Source organism: Mirounga angustirostris, unplaced genomic scaffold (assembly GCF_029215605.1).
Source record: "Mirounga angustirostris isolate CCGP_5_RB_7025 unplaced genomic scaffold, mMirAng1.0.hap1 SCAF_17, whole genome shotgun sequence".
NCBI classification, from domain to species: Eukaryota; Metazoa; Chordata; class Mammalia; order Carnivora; family Phocidae; genus Mirounga; species Mirounga angustirostris.
Window position 1 is genome coordinate 25,071,744 of NW_026991725.1, and position 16,896 is coordinate 25,088,639.

At 38.4% G+C, this 16,896-nt stretch overlaps 1 protein-coding gene across 1 annotated transcript in view; it reads right to left on the minus strand.

Moving 5' to 3' along the window:
• IKZF3 (IKAROS family zinc finger 3) overlaps positions 1-16,896 on the minus strand; it is an 87,823-nt gene that overhangs the window by 22,100 nt on the left and 48,827 nt on the right. Inside the window, exons 5-7 of the mRNA XM_054511169.2 lie at positions 7,570-7,827; positions 6,461-6,628; positions 4,490-4,606 (exon numbers count right to left, since the gene is read on the minus strand). Coding sequence (XP_054367144.1) covers positions 4,490-4,606; positions 6,461-6,628; positions 7,570-7,827 — 543 coding nt within the window. The remainder of the gene's footprint in view (positions 1-4,489; positions 4,607-6,460; positions 6,629-7,569; positions 7,828-16,896) is intronic.

Below are 16,896 nucleotides of genomic sequence, written 5' to 3' on the forward strand. Positions count from 1 at the left end.
TTGAGCAAGTAGAATAAATACTACCTGTAAGATGGTATCACTTTTTAAAAAAGAAAAATCAGTTGGGAAAACCAACTTTTAATAACTTTTTGGTTGGTCTGCTACTTGGCAAAAAATGTAAGTTTATTCGAAAATCCTCATGCTTGTATTGGCTCAGCTGAAACAATGAGCGTGAAGAAAAAAGGTTGTGACTCAAAGATTCATAAATAAATACAATTATTCAATTACTTTAAAAATCTTGTTATTGCTAGAACTCATTGTCATACAAAAAAACGTCCCACTCCAAGGACTCATAATTTGTGTGAAATGAGGCTAAATGAATTTCTATGCCAGATGTTAGTCCCTTTCTGGAATAAGGATCAAGCTAATGAGAAAACAAAATCTGTGCTCTTCTCTATTTATTCTTCTTTTCATATATATACTCCATTAAGATGGCAGAACTGGAGTATCTTGATGATGTAGCAATATCCCATGTACCTCTATTAGACCTCTGTAGTTTATTGACGGATCAAGTGCCCATTGCCTTGTTGGATTGTGAGTTCTCCAAGGGTAGGGGCTAAACTTTCACTCACTTTTATGAACAGCTCTGTCACAGCTCTGGCACAGAGAGAATCCAACAAATGCTATCTGAATAAAATAAAAATGATTAGTAAGGCCAGAAGTCCTGTTACCCAACATGGTGTTATTTTGTAGACTGGTGTTCAGTCCAAGGCCTTTTTTTCTGTTTTGCTTCCATAAAGACCTGCTTACTCAAAGCTTGGGTCTTATACTAGGCTGCACTTCAATTTACAATAAGCACTTGATGAATAAAGTGCCACATCCACAGTAGCAATGGAGTGTCATCTCTTTAAAAGCTAGGGATGAAGAGATAAGATGTACCACTGGTGATACTATGTTGGTTAGGTTCAGAATGGAACATGATATCCAGACTGGGACTCCTAATTATAAGAAGGAAACAGAAATGAAAACCATATAGGGAGTAGTGGCAGTAATTAAAGGATTGACTTGTGTGAATTAAACATTCTTTACATTTTGGGGGCACCTGGCTGGCTCACTCAGAAGAGCCCGTGACTCTTGGTCTCGGGGTCATAGGTTGGAGCCTCACGTTGGGTGTAGAGGTTCTAAAAAAATAATAAACTAAAAAAACCACATTCTTTACATTTTGGATTTCAGGAAAAATCATGGGAACTATTTGAAATACAAAAGAGGAATATATTGACTGACATGCAGTTTTTTATACTGGATTCAACTGTGACTTTATACATTTTAAAACACGAAACCACCATTACAAAATATTTGTTTTAAACACCAACAAAAAAAAAATCAAAACTTGCTGACTTAGTTAACCCTTTATTTTTTTGCTGAGACTTAAAATATGTTGCACACATCCATCAAACCACCCTATGAAATGCAAATTAACTCAACCTCTGTATTTCAGCATTTCCTGAATCACCTTAAACCACTGAAGATAGCTAAAATATTTCTTTGCTATTTTCCTAATTTGAAATTCCTAAAAAAAGGTTATGGGGATGGGAAATAAGGTGGTAACCTTACTTTAAAATAAATAATTTTGAACTTACTACTCATAGAGGATAGTGTATTATTTTCCCCCTACTTCCAAGAGAATCAAGACCCACATATATGCATGTGTGTGTTTACTAATATGTGTGCTACTATATTTACTAACCAGATAACATATAACCTTAAAAAATAGCTAATCAAGCCATATTTTCCCAAAGTGGAAAAAACCCAAATGTCTATTAACTGATGAACAGATTTGTTTTAAATGTAGTAAATCCATATAATGGAATATTATTTGGCCATAAAAAGGAATGAAGTGCTCATACATGCTACAACATGGATGAACCCTGAAAATATGCTAAGTGAAAGAAGCCAAACATAAAAGGCCACATATTGTATGATTCTATTTATGTGAAATGTTCAGAATAGGCAAATCCACAGACACAGAGTGCAGATCAGTGGCTGCCCAGGGGCTGAAGAGAGGGGGAATGGGGAATGACTGCTAATGGGTACAAGGTTTCTTTTGAGGGTGATGAAAATGTTATAGAATTAGTGATGATGGTTGTATAACTTTATGGATATATTAAAAACTGAATTGTACACTTTAAAAGGTAAATTTTATGGTTAGTGAATTATATTGCAGTGAGCGAATTTTTTTAAAAAATATTTTATTTATTTATTTGACAGAGAGAAACATAAAGAGAGAGGGAACACAAGCAGGGGGAGTGGGAGAGAGAGAAGCAGGCTTCCCACCGAGCAGGGAGCCCGATGCGGGGCTTGATCCCAGGACCCTGGGAGCATGACCTGAGCCGAAGGCAGACGCTTAACGACTGAGCCACCCAGGTGCCCCGCAGTGAGTGAATTTTTGAAAATAAAAGAAATATAGCTAATCATGAAGACAACAAAAGTTCCAGTGCTTTTTAAGCAAGTCACTGAATTTTTTACGAGTTTCAATTTCCTCACCTCCAAAATGAGGTGGTAGGATTAGATGCTCTCTTTAACCTTCTAGCTTTAAATATTAATAATGCTATTTGGAATATAATAGATTTTCATAACCTGGGAATGTCTCACAGTAAGAGCTCTATCTGTTGCAAACATTTCTCTTTAGAAATAAGGAGGAAATCCAACTCCTTGATAAAACCAAAGATGCCATCAGGATAAAAAGCAGAAGCAGTGCAAACCAACGGAATTCAGTTGGCCAGCTCCTAACACCATAAAATAGGCTTTATCTAAAACAAAATTTCCTCTCATTCAAAATAGGTACAGCTAAGCTACTAATGATTTCCACTCCATTTTTCCTGAGTTTCACATTATTTCTTTCATATTTTTGTAATCTTTCTGCTTGAGAATGTTCAAACCATTCAACTGCACCTACTGCTGGCAAACACCAAATGCCCTGAGGATTTGATACTCTGAATATGCAACTGGTTCAATTAACCAAATAAAAACGTCAGACAACCCAAGCTGCAGAACCAGAATGATGGTCAACTGGATGGGACAAAGGACAACTGCAAAGATGTGACACAAAGAAGTTTCATGCTGTTTCAACTGAAGAATGAGAAAGAAATAAAACCACAATTGATATATGGAAAAGCATCTAGTGTTTCAACCAATTGCCCCTAGGTAAATAATTCAAAACACTGAATAAAATATGAAATTCCTGAAGCCAAAGATAAGCATCACAATAAATCATATGAGTAGACAAGTATATGATTTGAGGGCTTTGGGCAAAGAAAATCCTTGTAGTTTTTTTTTAAAGATATTTATTTATTTATGCGAGAGAGAGAGAGAGAGAGAGAGAAAGCATGAGAACGGGGAGGGTCAGGGAGAAGGAGACTCCCCGCTGAGCAGAGAGCCAGATGCGGGGCTCCATCTCAGGACCCTGAGATTATGACCTGAGCCAAAGGCAGACACTTAAACAACTGAGCCACCCAGGGACTCCGAAAATCCTTGTAGTTTTAACTGACTCTGCCCTCAGCCACCCCTCAACCTGCTCTACTCTCAATTGCTCTTTCAGGGAATAGCAACTGCATCCTTCATCACATCCCACATCAATCTGTTAGGAAATTCTGTTGGCTCTACCTTTAAAATGTATAGAGGGGCGACTGGGTGGCTCAGTCGTTAAGCGTCTGCCTTCGGCTCAGGTCATGATCCCAGGGTCCTGGGATCGAGCCCCGCATTGGGCTCCCTGCTCGGCAGGAAGCCTGCTTCTCCCTCTCCCACTCCCCCTGCTTGTGTTCCCTCTCTCACTGTGTCTCTCTGTCAAATAAATAAATAAAATCTTTTAAAAAAATAAAATGTTTAGAGAATTAGAACATTTCTCACCACCTCTACCACTACCCAAGACACAATTTTCTCCCACTTGAACTATTGCAATGGCTTTCTAACTAGACTAACCAATTCCCAATCTTGCTGCAAATAAAATCTCTTCTCTACAGCAAGTAGAGTGATTCTTTTAAAATGAGAAGTCCAATCATGTCACCTCTCAGCTCAAAACCCTTTGAAGATCTTTAATTTCACTCAGAGTAAAAACCAGCCTTTATAATGGCCAACAAGGCTTGATAAGATCTGGTTTCTCATTTCCTTTCCAGCCTCATGTTCCCTTACCCACTCTGCTCCAGCCACACAGGGCTATTTATACTTCTTCAAACTCAAGTCCCAGGACCTTTGCACTTGCTATTTCCTAGTTCTCTGCAGGGCTTTCTCCTCAGCCCTTTAAATCTGTTAAAATGTCACCTCCCTGACTCACTTTCTGCCCCCAGGGCCTGCTTCATTTTGCTTAATAGTACTTACTACCTTCTAATATACTGTATATGTTACATATTTACTTTGCTTATGGTCTGTCTTTCCCCATTAAAATATAAACTGCGAGGGCAGATTTTTTTTTTTTTTTACACTACTGTCTCCCACCACCTAGAAAAGTAGATGCTCGCTACATGTACGTAGAATGAGTGTTGCGTGAACTCACCAGTCTCACCCAGGTCCGTGCTCTGGAGAAATGTACGGCAGCGCTCCTTGTGCTCCTCGAGGGAACTTCTCTGCTTGTAACTCCTTCCACAAAACTCACATTTATAGGGTTTCTCAACTATAAGGAGAGCACAAGGGAGCACTCAGTGACCCTCAGGGATTACAGAACAAATGGTGTCTTAGGGCTCTGTGCAAACTGTCCTTTAGGAATGAGTCTGCTGAGAGAAGCCAGGGTATTTGGATACTTTTGCAGCTATATTATTTTTAAATTTAGTAAACTGAAATAAGGTGATAGTCTTCGACTGATTGTTACGTTAGCATTTTCTTCAAAAGGATAGCCTCCTTTCACATATGAAAGTATTTGGATTTAATGATTATCATTGAGTACAGTGTTTTGGCTCCAGATTCAATATTGTTTCTTTAGGAAAAAATATAGGGCTGTTTTTTTCCTCAAGGAGGTTAGTGTGGCTTAAAAATGAAGTAGAGAGAGCTCCCTTAGTTTGTGACATCCATCTCATTGTAAGTAAAGAATGCTGGGAGTTAGACATTCAGCCAGAAACTGATGGACTTTTCAGAGCACTGACATAGTTGGATAAATTTAGCTTATCCTTTCCAAGTGGCTATAGTGAAGTCTGGGCTAAATCAATAAAAACTGAGCTAATTATAATAACTTCAACTCTGTGTGCAGGGCTGGCCTTTCTGATTTGTTGATAAAATGTACCCTATGAGTATGTCAGAGTTTTAGGAACTGAGATTTTTATTTTCTAATCCTGTTGCTCCTGTTTAAAACAGAGTTTTGGGACTTAAAGTACTAAAAGATCCTTCTGGAATCCCAAATTAAAATAAATGCAGGTTTGCTAGGGCTAAAAATGTTAAGTTTTCTGCATAAATTGGGGTCCTCTAGAATCTATCTAAAAAGTGACCACTATGTTTGGATCTTATTTGAAAAAAGCAACAGAAGAGAACTATTCTAATTTTTTGGACCAAACTCATCCTTAATTCATTACTTTGAACAATGAACTGTAAAAGAAACCTTTCTTGTACCACTTATGATCTCTCATGGTGGGTTTTGCTGGGGCTGACTTGTTTAATCCTTAGTCTCTGAATTGTGACCAGTTGTGGGTTTGGAGCTGGGTTTTAGTCAAAGCAGTACGTGGATTGACATAAAAACAAACCTTTTTTTTCCCTTCAATTAAAAAGTTTGTCAGATAACATCAAGAACAAGAGGTCCCAAATTTGAAAATAAACTCAGTTTTATTTTTCTAGGAGGGGAATTCTAAATGTTAAAAAAAGTTTTATTATCTTGCTTAGTTAAAATAGTAAAAACATCAAGATGAACATAGTTTTTTTTTAATGAATTCTTTTGCTGTTCATCTTCTAGAGATTAAAAATAAATAGGCTGATCAAGAAGAAAGTCAGGTTTAAGAAATTTAGCCCATGTGCACCTAAAACCAATACAATGTTCTATTGTCAATTATATCTCAATTTAAAAATTTTTAGCACAGAATGGCCAAAGGGAACCCTGTGACAATGATTTATACTCCATTTACATTTTTACATAACTTACAGACTGTACATCATTTGCTTGTCCAGACTTCTGGATGAAAAATGTGTCCGTGTGCTTTTTAGGAAAATAATCTCTTAATAAAGCTTACCATAAGAAAATACTGATGACTATAATTTTTTCACAAAAATTTAAAAGGCATTTTTATAGAGCAGGCTTTTCCTGTCTGACTGTCTTGTTCTCTAGGGGAGCAAGGATGGTAAGGAGATGATCATCCCCATTGAGCCAGACGGAGAGCAATTAATGCCTTAATGGAAGTGTAATTAGCCCTAGAGGTCTCTGCTGTTGTAACCCTTCAGAACAGGAATGACGGATTAAAACCTCCATACTTAACTCTTTCTAGTTTCCTCAATGGGCACCATGGAACACACATTTACTAGATATGGAAGGCTCATTGCTCTCACTTACCAGAATGTGTCCTAAGGTGACCTGTGAGTGCGTCTCTTCTCTGGCATGCATAGTTGCAGAGGTGACACTTAAAAGGTTTTTCCCCTGTGTGCAGTTTAATGTGGCGGAGGAGGTTACCTTTCTGAGTAAAAGATGCCCCACACTGATTACACTGGAATGGGCGTTCACCTTTAAAAAGGACAAAAAGGAGACTTCTGATCACCCAGCAAGTGGCAAAGCATATGCACAGATTAGACGCCTATGGCAAAAGCTCATCTTTTAGATAGTATCTGTTCATATCATATTGGGATCAGCTGGGAGCTATATTTCAAGGCAAGTGTACGACTTACTTCTGGAATCTTTCCTGTAGAAGAGAAAAAGCATTCATCTAGCAAGGCCATTTTAGTTATCATCTTGGATCAGAGCAAAAAAAGAAAAAAGAAAAATAACAACCCCCCACCACCCCAAAAAAACAAGAATAGCTCTGGGAGTGCTTTCCAGATGTAAGTTTGTAACATTACTTAGCATTCTTTTTGAATATAATCTCAATCTGAGAAAAGAGAATCACAGACTCAAATTCTAATAAGGTATGGAGGGCCAGAAATGCTTCTTTTTTTAGAGTTTTCATATTAGATGTCAGATGGAATCTATTGAGCTCATTGGGACTGTTGTGTTTGTATGCATTTCTATAGACTGGCTGTTTATTGTCCGAAGATAAAATTTTTAAGCTGGTAATAAAAACTATATCCTTTCATCTATCAAATTTGAACCCAATATAAAAAGGAGGTCTGCTTTTTAAAAAGTTATGCAAAAATGGACGAATGATGCTAAAGAAGCATATCGCACAATTCAACTTCTACTTATTAACTGAAGAAAAATATTTGGCTGACCTAGAACACCGTGCTTACTACAGTATTTTTATTCATGGCACTTGCAATGTTTGCCAAAAGCATAGTAAAGCAGGAATAAAAATCACTGGGTAAATGAAAATGCAGAGAGGGAGAGATACATCAGAATTACAGCAAAAATCAATGAAAGTAATCAAAAGTTGTCCCAAATTTCACCATTTCATTTCTCACATGGCTGCATTAGGACAGTTTTCAGAAGAATGGATAAAGGAAATTATTTACCAGTATGGCTCCGCTTATGAACCATTAAGACATTGAAGCTAATGCAGGATAATCCACACACATCGCAGTTCATCTTGCCACTGGTTGGCCTGTTACTATCATACGAGACATGTCTTTCCAACTTAATGTTTTCATATTCATTATATTCTCTTGAATAGCTGTATGGAATTTCAGGCTCTTCCGCATTTCCCATGGGCTCTGGCTTTAAAATATTTTCATCCCTTTCACTGTATTCATCTTTCACATTCATCGAATCATCTGCAGGGTAGAAAATGCAAGAAATGAACAATGATTGTATTTGGAGTTATCAAAGCAGCTCAAAGAGAGAGACCTACAACTAACAAATACCAAAGGAAGCTAACATAATATTGTACATCTACAAAACAAGAAAACACCGTTAGGATGAGCACTCATTATTTGAATTCAGAACCACCATGAGTGGAGAAAACACACACACACACACACAGATAACAGTTTTAGACCACCCAGAAAATGAGAGAGAACGGATTTAGCCATGATGGCTCAAAGAGACCATGAAAAAAAACATTTTGAGCAACTCTTCTCCAATACTGGGGGAGAAGAAAGGTTCTCAGATTTAGTACCTTTTCTGGTGGCTGCAGTTAAAAGGCAAGGTGGTGGAGCTCTTTGGTTTCAAGAAGAAAATACTGTTTTAATCCTTCAAATGCATTCAATTTAAGCCACTAAGAGTGAGAGTTGAATAGTTAATATGGTTTTTCTGATTTTAAGCCATGCTTTGCCTCTTCCCCTTCCATGTATATGCACTGCTAAAATGACTCTTATCTCTCTGTTTCTCTTGGAACTGATAATGAGACAATATTGTATATAGAGGAAGCTAGCTGTATTAGTGAAATACTGTTGAGAAAGATAAAAGGAGAAGTAATTCTTTAACATAATCTTCTAAGGAGTCACTTTCATTGACACAGGTAAATGGAGCTCAACCTAAGCAAGGGGAAGCACACCTATACCCATGTTAGGGAGGGTGAAACTCAAGATCCTAAAACTGTAGGACTGGACAGGAGAGGAGGGACTGGCCCAAGTGAGTTGGTTGACCAGGTACTATTTTGAAAAGAGTTGCAACACTCTTAAGCTGAAGAACCTAAGAACTGAAGAAGGTAAATTTATGTAGTGACACTAATAACACTTAAATATTCACCTGATAAAATCATAATAAATTTTTGCAAGGGATTTTTCATATAAAAATAAGCTGCATAAATGCTTACTTTGCCAACATTTGTTCTTAGAAATTGGAAGTTATTGGGGCGCCTGGGTGGCTCAGTTGGTTAAGCGACTGCCTTCGGCTCAGGTCATGATCCTGGAGTCCCTGGATCGAGTCCCTGGATCGAGTCCCGCAATGGGCTCCCTGCTCGGCAGGGAGCCTGCTTCTCCCTCTGACCCTCCCCCCTCTCATGAGCTCTCTCTCTCTCTCATTTTGTCTCAAATAAATAAATAAAATCTTAAAAAAAAAAAAGAAAAAAAAGAAATTGGAAGTTATGCTTTCTCGTGAGGAATCATAAATCAGTGGAATTTTAGGGCTGGAAGGGATCCTCTAATCCAACCTTTTGGTTTTTCAGATAAGAAAATCTGGCACCAGAGATCTTTTCGGTGATTTGTCCAAGGCTACATAGCCTGTTAATAGCAAATGTGTGATTAGAATGCTGAACTTGGATCTGACCTCACACACTAGCTGTAGACAGTCTAGGTGGCTTCTTACTAATATATTCCACTCTCCCATCAATGGTGTAGACATTAAAACCCAAAACACTCTGAAGAAAAGATATTTTAAAAAACTGCATCCCTTCCAAAAAAACACCAGTAAGTGCAGCTCCTGTTGCCACATAGGAGGAAGTACAACTGCAGCTGTGCCTGGCTTGCTACCTTCAACTCAAGTTTCAATTTTCACTTCTATCAAGGTTACCTTTTATCTATATTAACTGTGTTTGCTTAATAGAGCAAGACAGGCCCTAACCACCAACCGAGGAGCCATTGCTGCAACACTGTTCCTCTGCTTCTCATCACGGTTCATGGTTCATAGCCTTTCACTCTTTGATTAGAAGAGATATAGGGCTGGAGGATCACGTCCAACATGTTTCAAATTTGCCCATTTAATGCATCTGGATCACATATGAATCCATATCCATTTCCTACATGGAAAGAGGTTCATTCCCTTCTTTCTCTGGATAGGTCTCACCTGCTTTCAGATAGAATTTGTTTGCTTAAGAGGTTTTGTTTTTTTAAAAATTTTTTAAGAGAAGGATGCACCTGAGGCTTGTACCCTCCTCCCATCACTCCAGCTGTGGGTGATATCCCACCAAAGCTTGAGTGCTCTTCAGTTTGCATGTAGGCGTTTAAAAGAACCTCAACGGAAAACTTCAGCTACTGAGAACCAAAAACAGCAGATAGGGTCCAGCAGAAAAAAAGATCCTTTTCATTTTGGTTATAAAATGTTAATATGAACAGACTCGGGCCATTCCATGGACAGTGACAATTAAAAACTAGGAAGATGAATGTGTTAGGTCTTTCTGAAAACACAGGACAAAAGACAGTTGCTCCTTCCCTCAGGATTTGGGCTTTAATGGGCTTGACCTCGAACTCAAATACTACATCAACCTGGCTCAAGAGAAAAGCTTGGCTTTTGTCCCTTAGGATTTAGCTGTAGAACAAGAAAAATGGTATTTGAGACACAGAGCCCTAAGGGAAAGCATAAGAGACACATGGATAGGATATTAGGAAAAGTCCCTTGGACTTAATGGACCAAGAGTTCTTTGGACAGTTGTTGGTTTGTCTTTGGAATCTTACTACTTTTAGATGAAAGAACTGAATGGCCTCTCTGAATGGTTACTGGGGATCAACAATTCATCATGCTTTACCATGCAAAGATACATAGAATTGAATACTAGAATACATTAGTACCTGAGATACGAATGGGATTTCTGAGAGTTTAGCACCCAGCCTCCAAACACAGTCCACCAAAGAGACCAGCAAAGACGCTTGTCTCCTTCTCTTGGGAGGAAGATTTATTGGAGCAGAAGAAAGGGGAGCGTTCTACTACTTAGTATCCCTTAAAAATATTAAAAGTATGTCTAAAATCAAACTTGTCATCTTTGAACCCAAGCTTGTTTCCAATTTATGACTTCATTATATTTCTAAATGGCATCTTCCTTCTTCCAGTTCCAAGTCTTAAAAATGGAATCCTTTTCCTATTCAATCTCCACATCAAATCAGTTTTCAAGACCTACAGATTCTATGTCCTCAGGATCTCTGGATGCCAATTCCTCTTTTCTATTTCCTATTGCAGTTTGGTTTAGCCTCTCATCCCATCATACCTAAACTCATCCTGTCTCAACACTCCTTTCTAGACAGATTTACTACAAAAGTAAGCTATGGTTTCTGCCTCCATATCCTCAAAACTGATGTAAAATTCCCTCTAATTGGGCTCCCGCTTCCATAATTCACTGAACCTACTCCCCTAAAGATCATCAATCATCTCCTGATTCCTAAATCCAATGGCCTTTTGTCTGCTATTCTCCCCAACTTCTCTGCAGCCCTTGACACTACTGACCACCAATCCTTTTTCTTCTATACTCCTATTTGTTCAGTGAAACTGTAACTTCTTTCCTTACCTCTCTCATTGCTTCTTTCTAGCTCTTTTTCCTCCATCTGCCTCCTAAACACTACCCATAATGCTCTTTTTCCTTCCCTTGACATCCCATCCCCTGTGGCAATTTCATCTACTCTTAGGTTCAACTAGCATTTTATATGATTAACTCCCAAATGTGTGTGTGCGTGTGTGTGTGTGTGTATATATGTATATATATACACATATATATCCAGGTGTAATCTCTCTTCCCTTCTTCAGGCCTCTATTCCCAAAGGCCTCCTAAGTATCTTCCCAATTACTCAGGCTAGACTCCTTACAAGCATCTTTCCTTCCTCTTGTTTTTGCCCCATATTTAATAACCCATTGGTTCTATTTTTTTAAAAAAGATTTTATTTATTTATTTGAGACAGAGAGAATGAGAGACAGAGAGCACGAGAGGGAAGAGGGTCAGAGGGAGAAGCAGACCCCCCGCTGAGCAGGGAGCCCCATCTGGGACTCGATCCTGGGACTCCAGGATCATGACCTGAGCTGAAGGCAGTCGCTTAACCAACTGAGCCACCCAGGCGCCCAGCATTTGTTCTATTTTTATATCCTCTCTCCAATCCGTTTCTCTTCCTCACTACTTTGCATTCCCAGTACCCTGAATCTCAGGCCCTGATAACCCTCCACATTGTTCTCCCTGCCTCCTTTCTCTCTCCTTCCCAGTTCATCCTATACATTACCACCACACTGTTCTTCCTCAACTATAGCTCTGGTCATATCATGACCCTGTCAAAATTCTTCAATATCTCCACTGTCAATAAAATAAAGTCCAAACTCAGGAAGAAGGAATTCAAAAGGCCTTTCAGTATCTGGCCCCAACCTGTCTTTGTAATATTGATTTTGAATACTCATATAACTTTAACCAAACTAAACAACTTCTAAGTATTCTTGCTTTTATTATTTCCACTGCCTACAAGGTCTTTCCCCAATGTTGCCACAGGTCGGTCCAAAACCTACAGATTCTTTAAAGCCAAAGCTAGTATGTCATCTCCTCCCCCCAACCCCCACCATCCCTCCAGGTGCAAAATAATCTGTTCCTTCTTTCTCTGAGTTACTTATAAATTCACCTCATCTCCCATATGGTCATGTAAGCTATCTGAGGTCAGAAGCTACACAGGTTTGTTTTTTTTTAACTCAGTATCCCCTGTGACACTACTTGACCTGTATCTGTAGAGACCAGAGGTCTTGTGGTTTTAAGATAGAAATGTTGGGGGTCTTATCATAGACCTACTAATTTGGGTGTGGAGACTGGAAATATGCATTAAAATTATGCTTTGTAGGTAAATCTTATACACAATGGAGTTTAAGAACTGCCACTCCAGGGTGCCTGGGTGGCTCAGTTGGTTAAGCGACTGCCTTCGGCTCAGGTCATGATCCTGGAGTCCCGGGATAGAGTCCCACATCGGGCTCCCTGCTCAGCTGGGGGTCTGCTTCTCCCTCTGACCCTCCTCCCTCTCGTGCTCTCTGTCTCTCATTCTCTCTCTCTCAAATAAATAAATAAAATCTTAAAAAAAAAAAAGAACTGCCACTCCAAGGGGGTGGGATGGGGGGAGAAAAAAGAACCGCCACTCTACAGTTTGACACAGTGCTCTGTATAAAGTACATACACAGTAGATACTTAGTACATAAATATATCACTGCATTAGCCTCCTAACTGGCCCACAGTGTATGCAACCTCTATTTTATACTACATTTTATTTCCAGATTAATCATTCTGTAGCACTAAAACTCCTTTTCAGAAACTTTCAATAATTTCATTTTGCTTATAGAACAAATTTCCAAACTCCTTAGCAAAGCCTTCTAGGGCCTGTCCAGTACCTGCCCTGAGCCCGCCCAATCATCTCATTCTTCCTCAATCAACCTTTTCTCTAGACTAGAACCTTGCTACTCAAAATGGGGTCCTTGGATCAGCAGTTCCAGCATCCCCTGGAAGCTTGTTAGAAACACACTCTCAAGTCTCACCCCAGACCTACTCGATCAGAATTTGCATTTTAACAAGATCCTCAAGGATTCCTATGCACATTAAAGTTCTAACACCCAAAATGCCCTTCCCCAACATCAACATTCTATTCAAACTTCCAGATGCTATTTAAATGCCATTTCTTCCATGCAGTCTTCCTCGATATCCTAAAGTAGAAAAAAATTCTCATTTCTGTGCTTTCTCATAAACCTACCTCACTCAACTTTATATTTAGCATGATATCATTAACCTCTACAGATTCACCTTAATGTAGTTGATGTGTTCATAAAATGTTACATGTAAAACAGATAATATTGTTCCACTGATTTACATTATACATTCAGAGATGTTTCTCTTCATTTTTCTTTGATTTTCAGTTGTCAGTGACTGGCAACACTTGAACTGTTAATAAAGGCCAAAAATCTTGGGCGCCTGGGTGTCTGTCATTAAGCATCTGCCTTTGGCTCAGTTCATGATCCCAGTGTCCTGGGACCGAGCTCCACATCGAGTTCCACATCGGGCTCCCTATTCCATGGGAAGCCTGCTTCTCCCTCTCCCACACCCCCTGCTTGTGTTCTCTCTCTTGCTATGTCTCTCTCTCTCAAATAAATAAATAAAATCTTTAAAAAAAAAAAAAGGCCAACAATTTTAAAGATCTGGCAAGAAATACTTGAATATATTGAGGAACTGCCCCATAATACCTTAAAGTTTTTATGAAGTGAAGAAAACTTTTGTAATGTGAATGATCTCCCATTTTAGTTTTGTAAATTCCAGTTTCCTATAATATGTGTCACGTTTCTTAGACACACAACTTAAATTGCCACTTAAAATACTATCAAGAATCTTCACAGGCACACTAGCAATATTTTATTTCTTAAGCCAGGTGGTGGGCCCATGGGTGTTTGTTTTGTTGTTATTCTTTAAACTATACATGTAATTATATTTGCCTTTTTTATGTATGATATATGTCATACTAAAAAATGGTAAAGGCTTCCTGAGTAGATTTTTTATAAGTGAACTTGTGGAGAAAAGAACATACCAAACCACAAATTGCTGATAAAGGTAATTGCTAAACATTCCCAGAGGGGGAAAAAAGATGTCTAAATTGAATCTAACCCATAGAAAATTAGATTAAACTGAACTTCTTCCTAAAGGAGCTACTCTGGGGTACAATTGCTCCCATCTTTGTCTATGTTCTGGAGGCCTCTTAGGAAGATGACATACACTAACACACACATACCCCCCAGAGAGAATTTTGTAGGCTGAAGAGAACAAAGGCTTGGCTCACTGGGGCTGATGCACATGGTTTCATTTCCTGGGGTGATGGTTATCACATGAAAGGCTTGCACTCCAGAGTAGACATTTTTGGTTTCACCTGAGATATTGCAAAAACAATGGGTCTTGGAAAGGATCCAACATCTAAATCCTTCAGGGGCAATAGCAGTCTCAGCCAACTGTGCCTCAGTTTGTTTTTACAGGCACATAAAATGCTCAGTTGGAGAGAAGAACCTATCAAAGATGGCAAATGGAACAGGCAACTTGGGTGTCTTGGATAGCATGTTAGTAGGAATTTCCCAGTGCAAAAAGGGGGTTCTGAATTTCCACTTTGAATTATGAGCTCTCAGAATCCAACTCAAAGAAGGACAAAGTTTGGAGTAATAGCCTTAAGTTTGCCAGAGATACTGTGAGAGGGGGCAAAACAGGATAGAGGCTGTTAGACAGGGAAGACACAAAAGGGTGATGTTGTTTAAGTGTTTTACAAGGATTAGGGGTCATAACCATGAAATCCTTAGCACATGCAAAAGTCAACTGGATAACAAAGAAGCTTAATCATCTTAATGTGGCATTTTAATGATGCCACTGATTTGCTATGCCAATTCAGAGATAATGAGGCCCTAATGCTACAGATGTTCAGCCAGGCTAAAAGAAAGGGGGGGGGGGGAGGGTGGGTGGGCTTTTCTAGCATGCCATTTTCTAACTATCCAATTAAACAAATTGTGAAAGCATCTAAATAGTTTACCAGGTTTTGACAGCTGTTAATAGGATTTAGAAGCTTGAAGCACTAAAGAGCAAAATGGGAGATATATGTATGGTAGGTATTTAGTCTACAGAATTTGTTGCTATCATCCAATACCGCAGAAATAGATCAACTAAAACAGTCTTCCTTATAAAATTAATATCTCTACTCCTTTCCCACAATGGCCTCTTTGTATTAGGAACAAGAACACTGAAATCATGGGTCATTTTCATTTTCTAATTTACATTTTTATTTGTAAAGTGAGGAGGGAGGAAAACCAATGATATTTTGCCAACTAAAGAATACAAAGTTCTAGTATTTGCTAGCCAGTAAAATTATAAAGCTTCAACAAAAGCAAAACTTCTGGGCATTGATTTATAGGACCCATTGTGTTGTCATGTTTCTCTTCTTTTAAAATCTAAAATGACAGGCATCTATTAATTTTTAAAACACCTATTTAAAAATTAGGGAAAAAACTGGAAAGGGTGAATCAGACCACTAAGAGATGAAATATTAGTATCTCATTAGCAGTGAAATAAGAGATAAGCAGTTTGGATAATATTTGGTTTGGTTAAAGTTTTCATTAAAACATAGTCTCATCAGACATTCAAAGTTGCCCTTAAAAAAATCTAGACTGGTATTTACTAAATCATGTCACTTCAAATTCAAGAACATTAGCATGAAAACATGAAGAGAGTTTCATTTGCAAAGGAACCACCCTCCATTTTACTAATGATGTTAATCCTTGTCTTATTATCTATCAAACAGCTCATTCATTACCATAATAATAAAAATAATTTTGTTTAATAATTTCAGTGTAATGCTTTGCTTTCCCATTAGAACAAGAGATTTATTACTTTCAACGACAGGAATATACTACACATCAGCAGTACATGACGCTCCAGCTGCTCAGCTGGGCTAACTTTACTCTTCAGATATCATGGGGTCAGGTGAATTCTTCATCTATAGTTGTGAGGATTGAAGAACATGTGTGGAAGTTCCGCCTAACTATAAAGCAGTATACAAATATAGTGACTTTTTTTTTTTAAAGATTTTTTATTTATTTCTTTGACAGAGAGAGACACAGTGAGAGAAGGAACACAAGCAGGGGGAGTGGCAGAGGGAGAAGCAGGCTTCCCGCAGAGCAGGGAGCCCGATGCGGGGCTCGATCCCAGGACCCTGGGATCATGACCCGAGCTGAAGGCAGACGCTCAACAACTGAGCCACCCAGGCACCCCTATAGTGACTTTTTCATTTCTGTCCATTATAACTATAAACTTTTCCTACTGATCATGTAACCTATATATTATTTTATATTTGTATTTCTGAGAAATAACAGCTATCTGTTAAAAAATAATGAATGAAAATACATCTAAAGGGGATGAGGTTTTAGATGCTGCCCAAACTTACTAGAGGTAGATTAAAGTATTTGCGTGGTAGACATTTCATTTATAAATCCAGAAGAAAAATCTTACTTTTCTTTTATAATTCCTTTGTATAGAATACTCACTCTATTTTTTGACAGAGTTCAATCAAAAAATTTAAAGCACATTAAAATATGCTACCTAGAAAAATAAAAAAATTATCATCCAAACACAGTTAAATTGGCTAAAAACATTCTGATTGGCACAATACCAAACTTGGGATCAAAGGGAAGGGAAGGAATGAAAGTGCTTCCGTATCCACAAC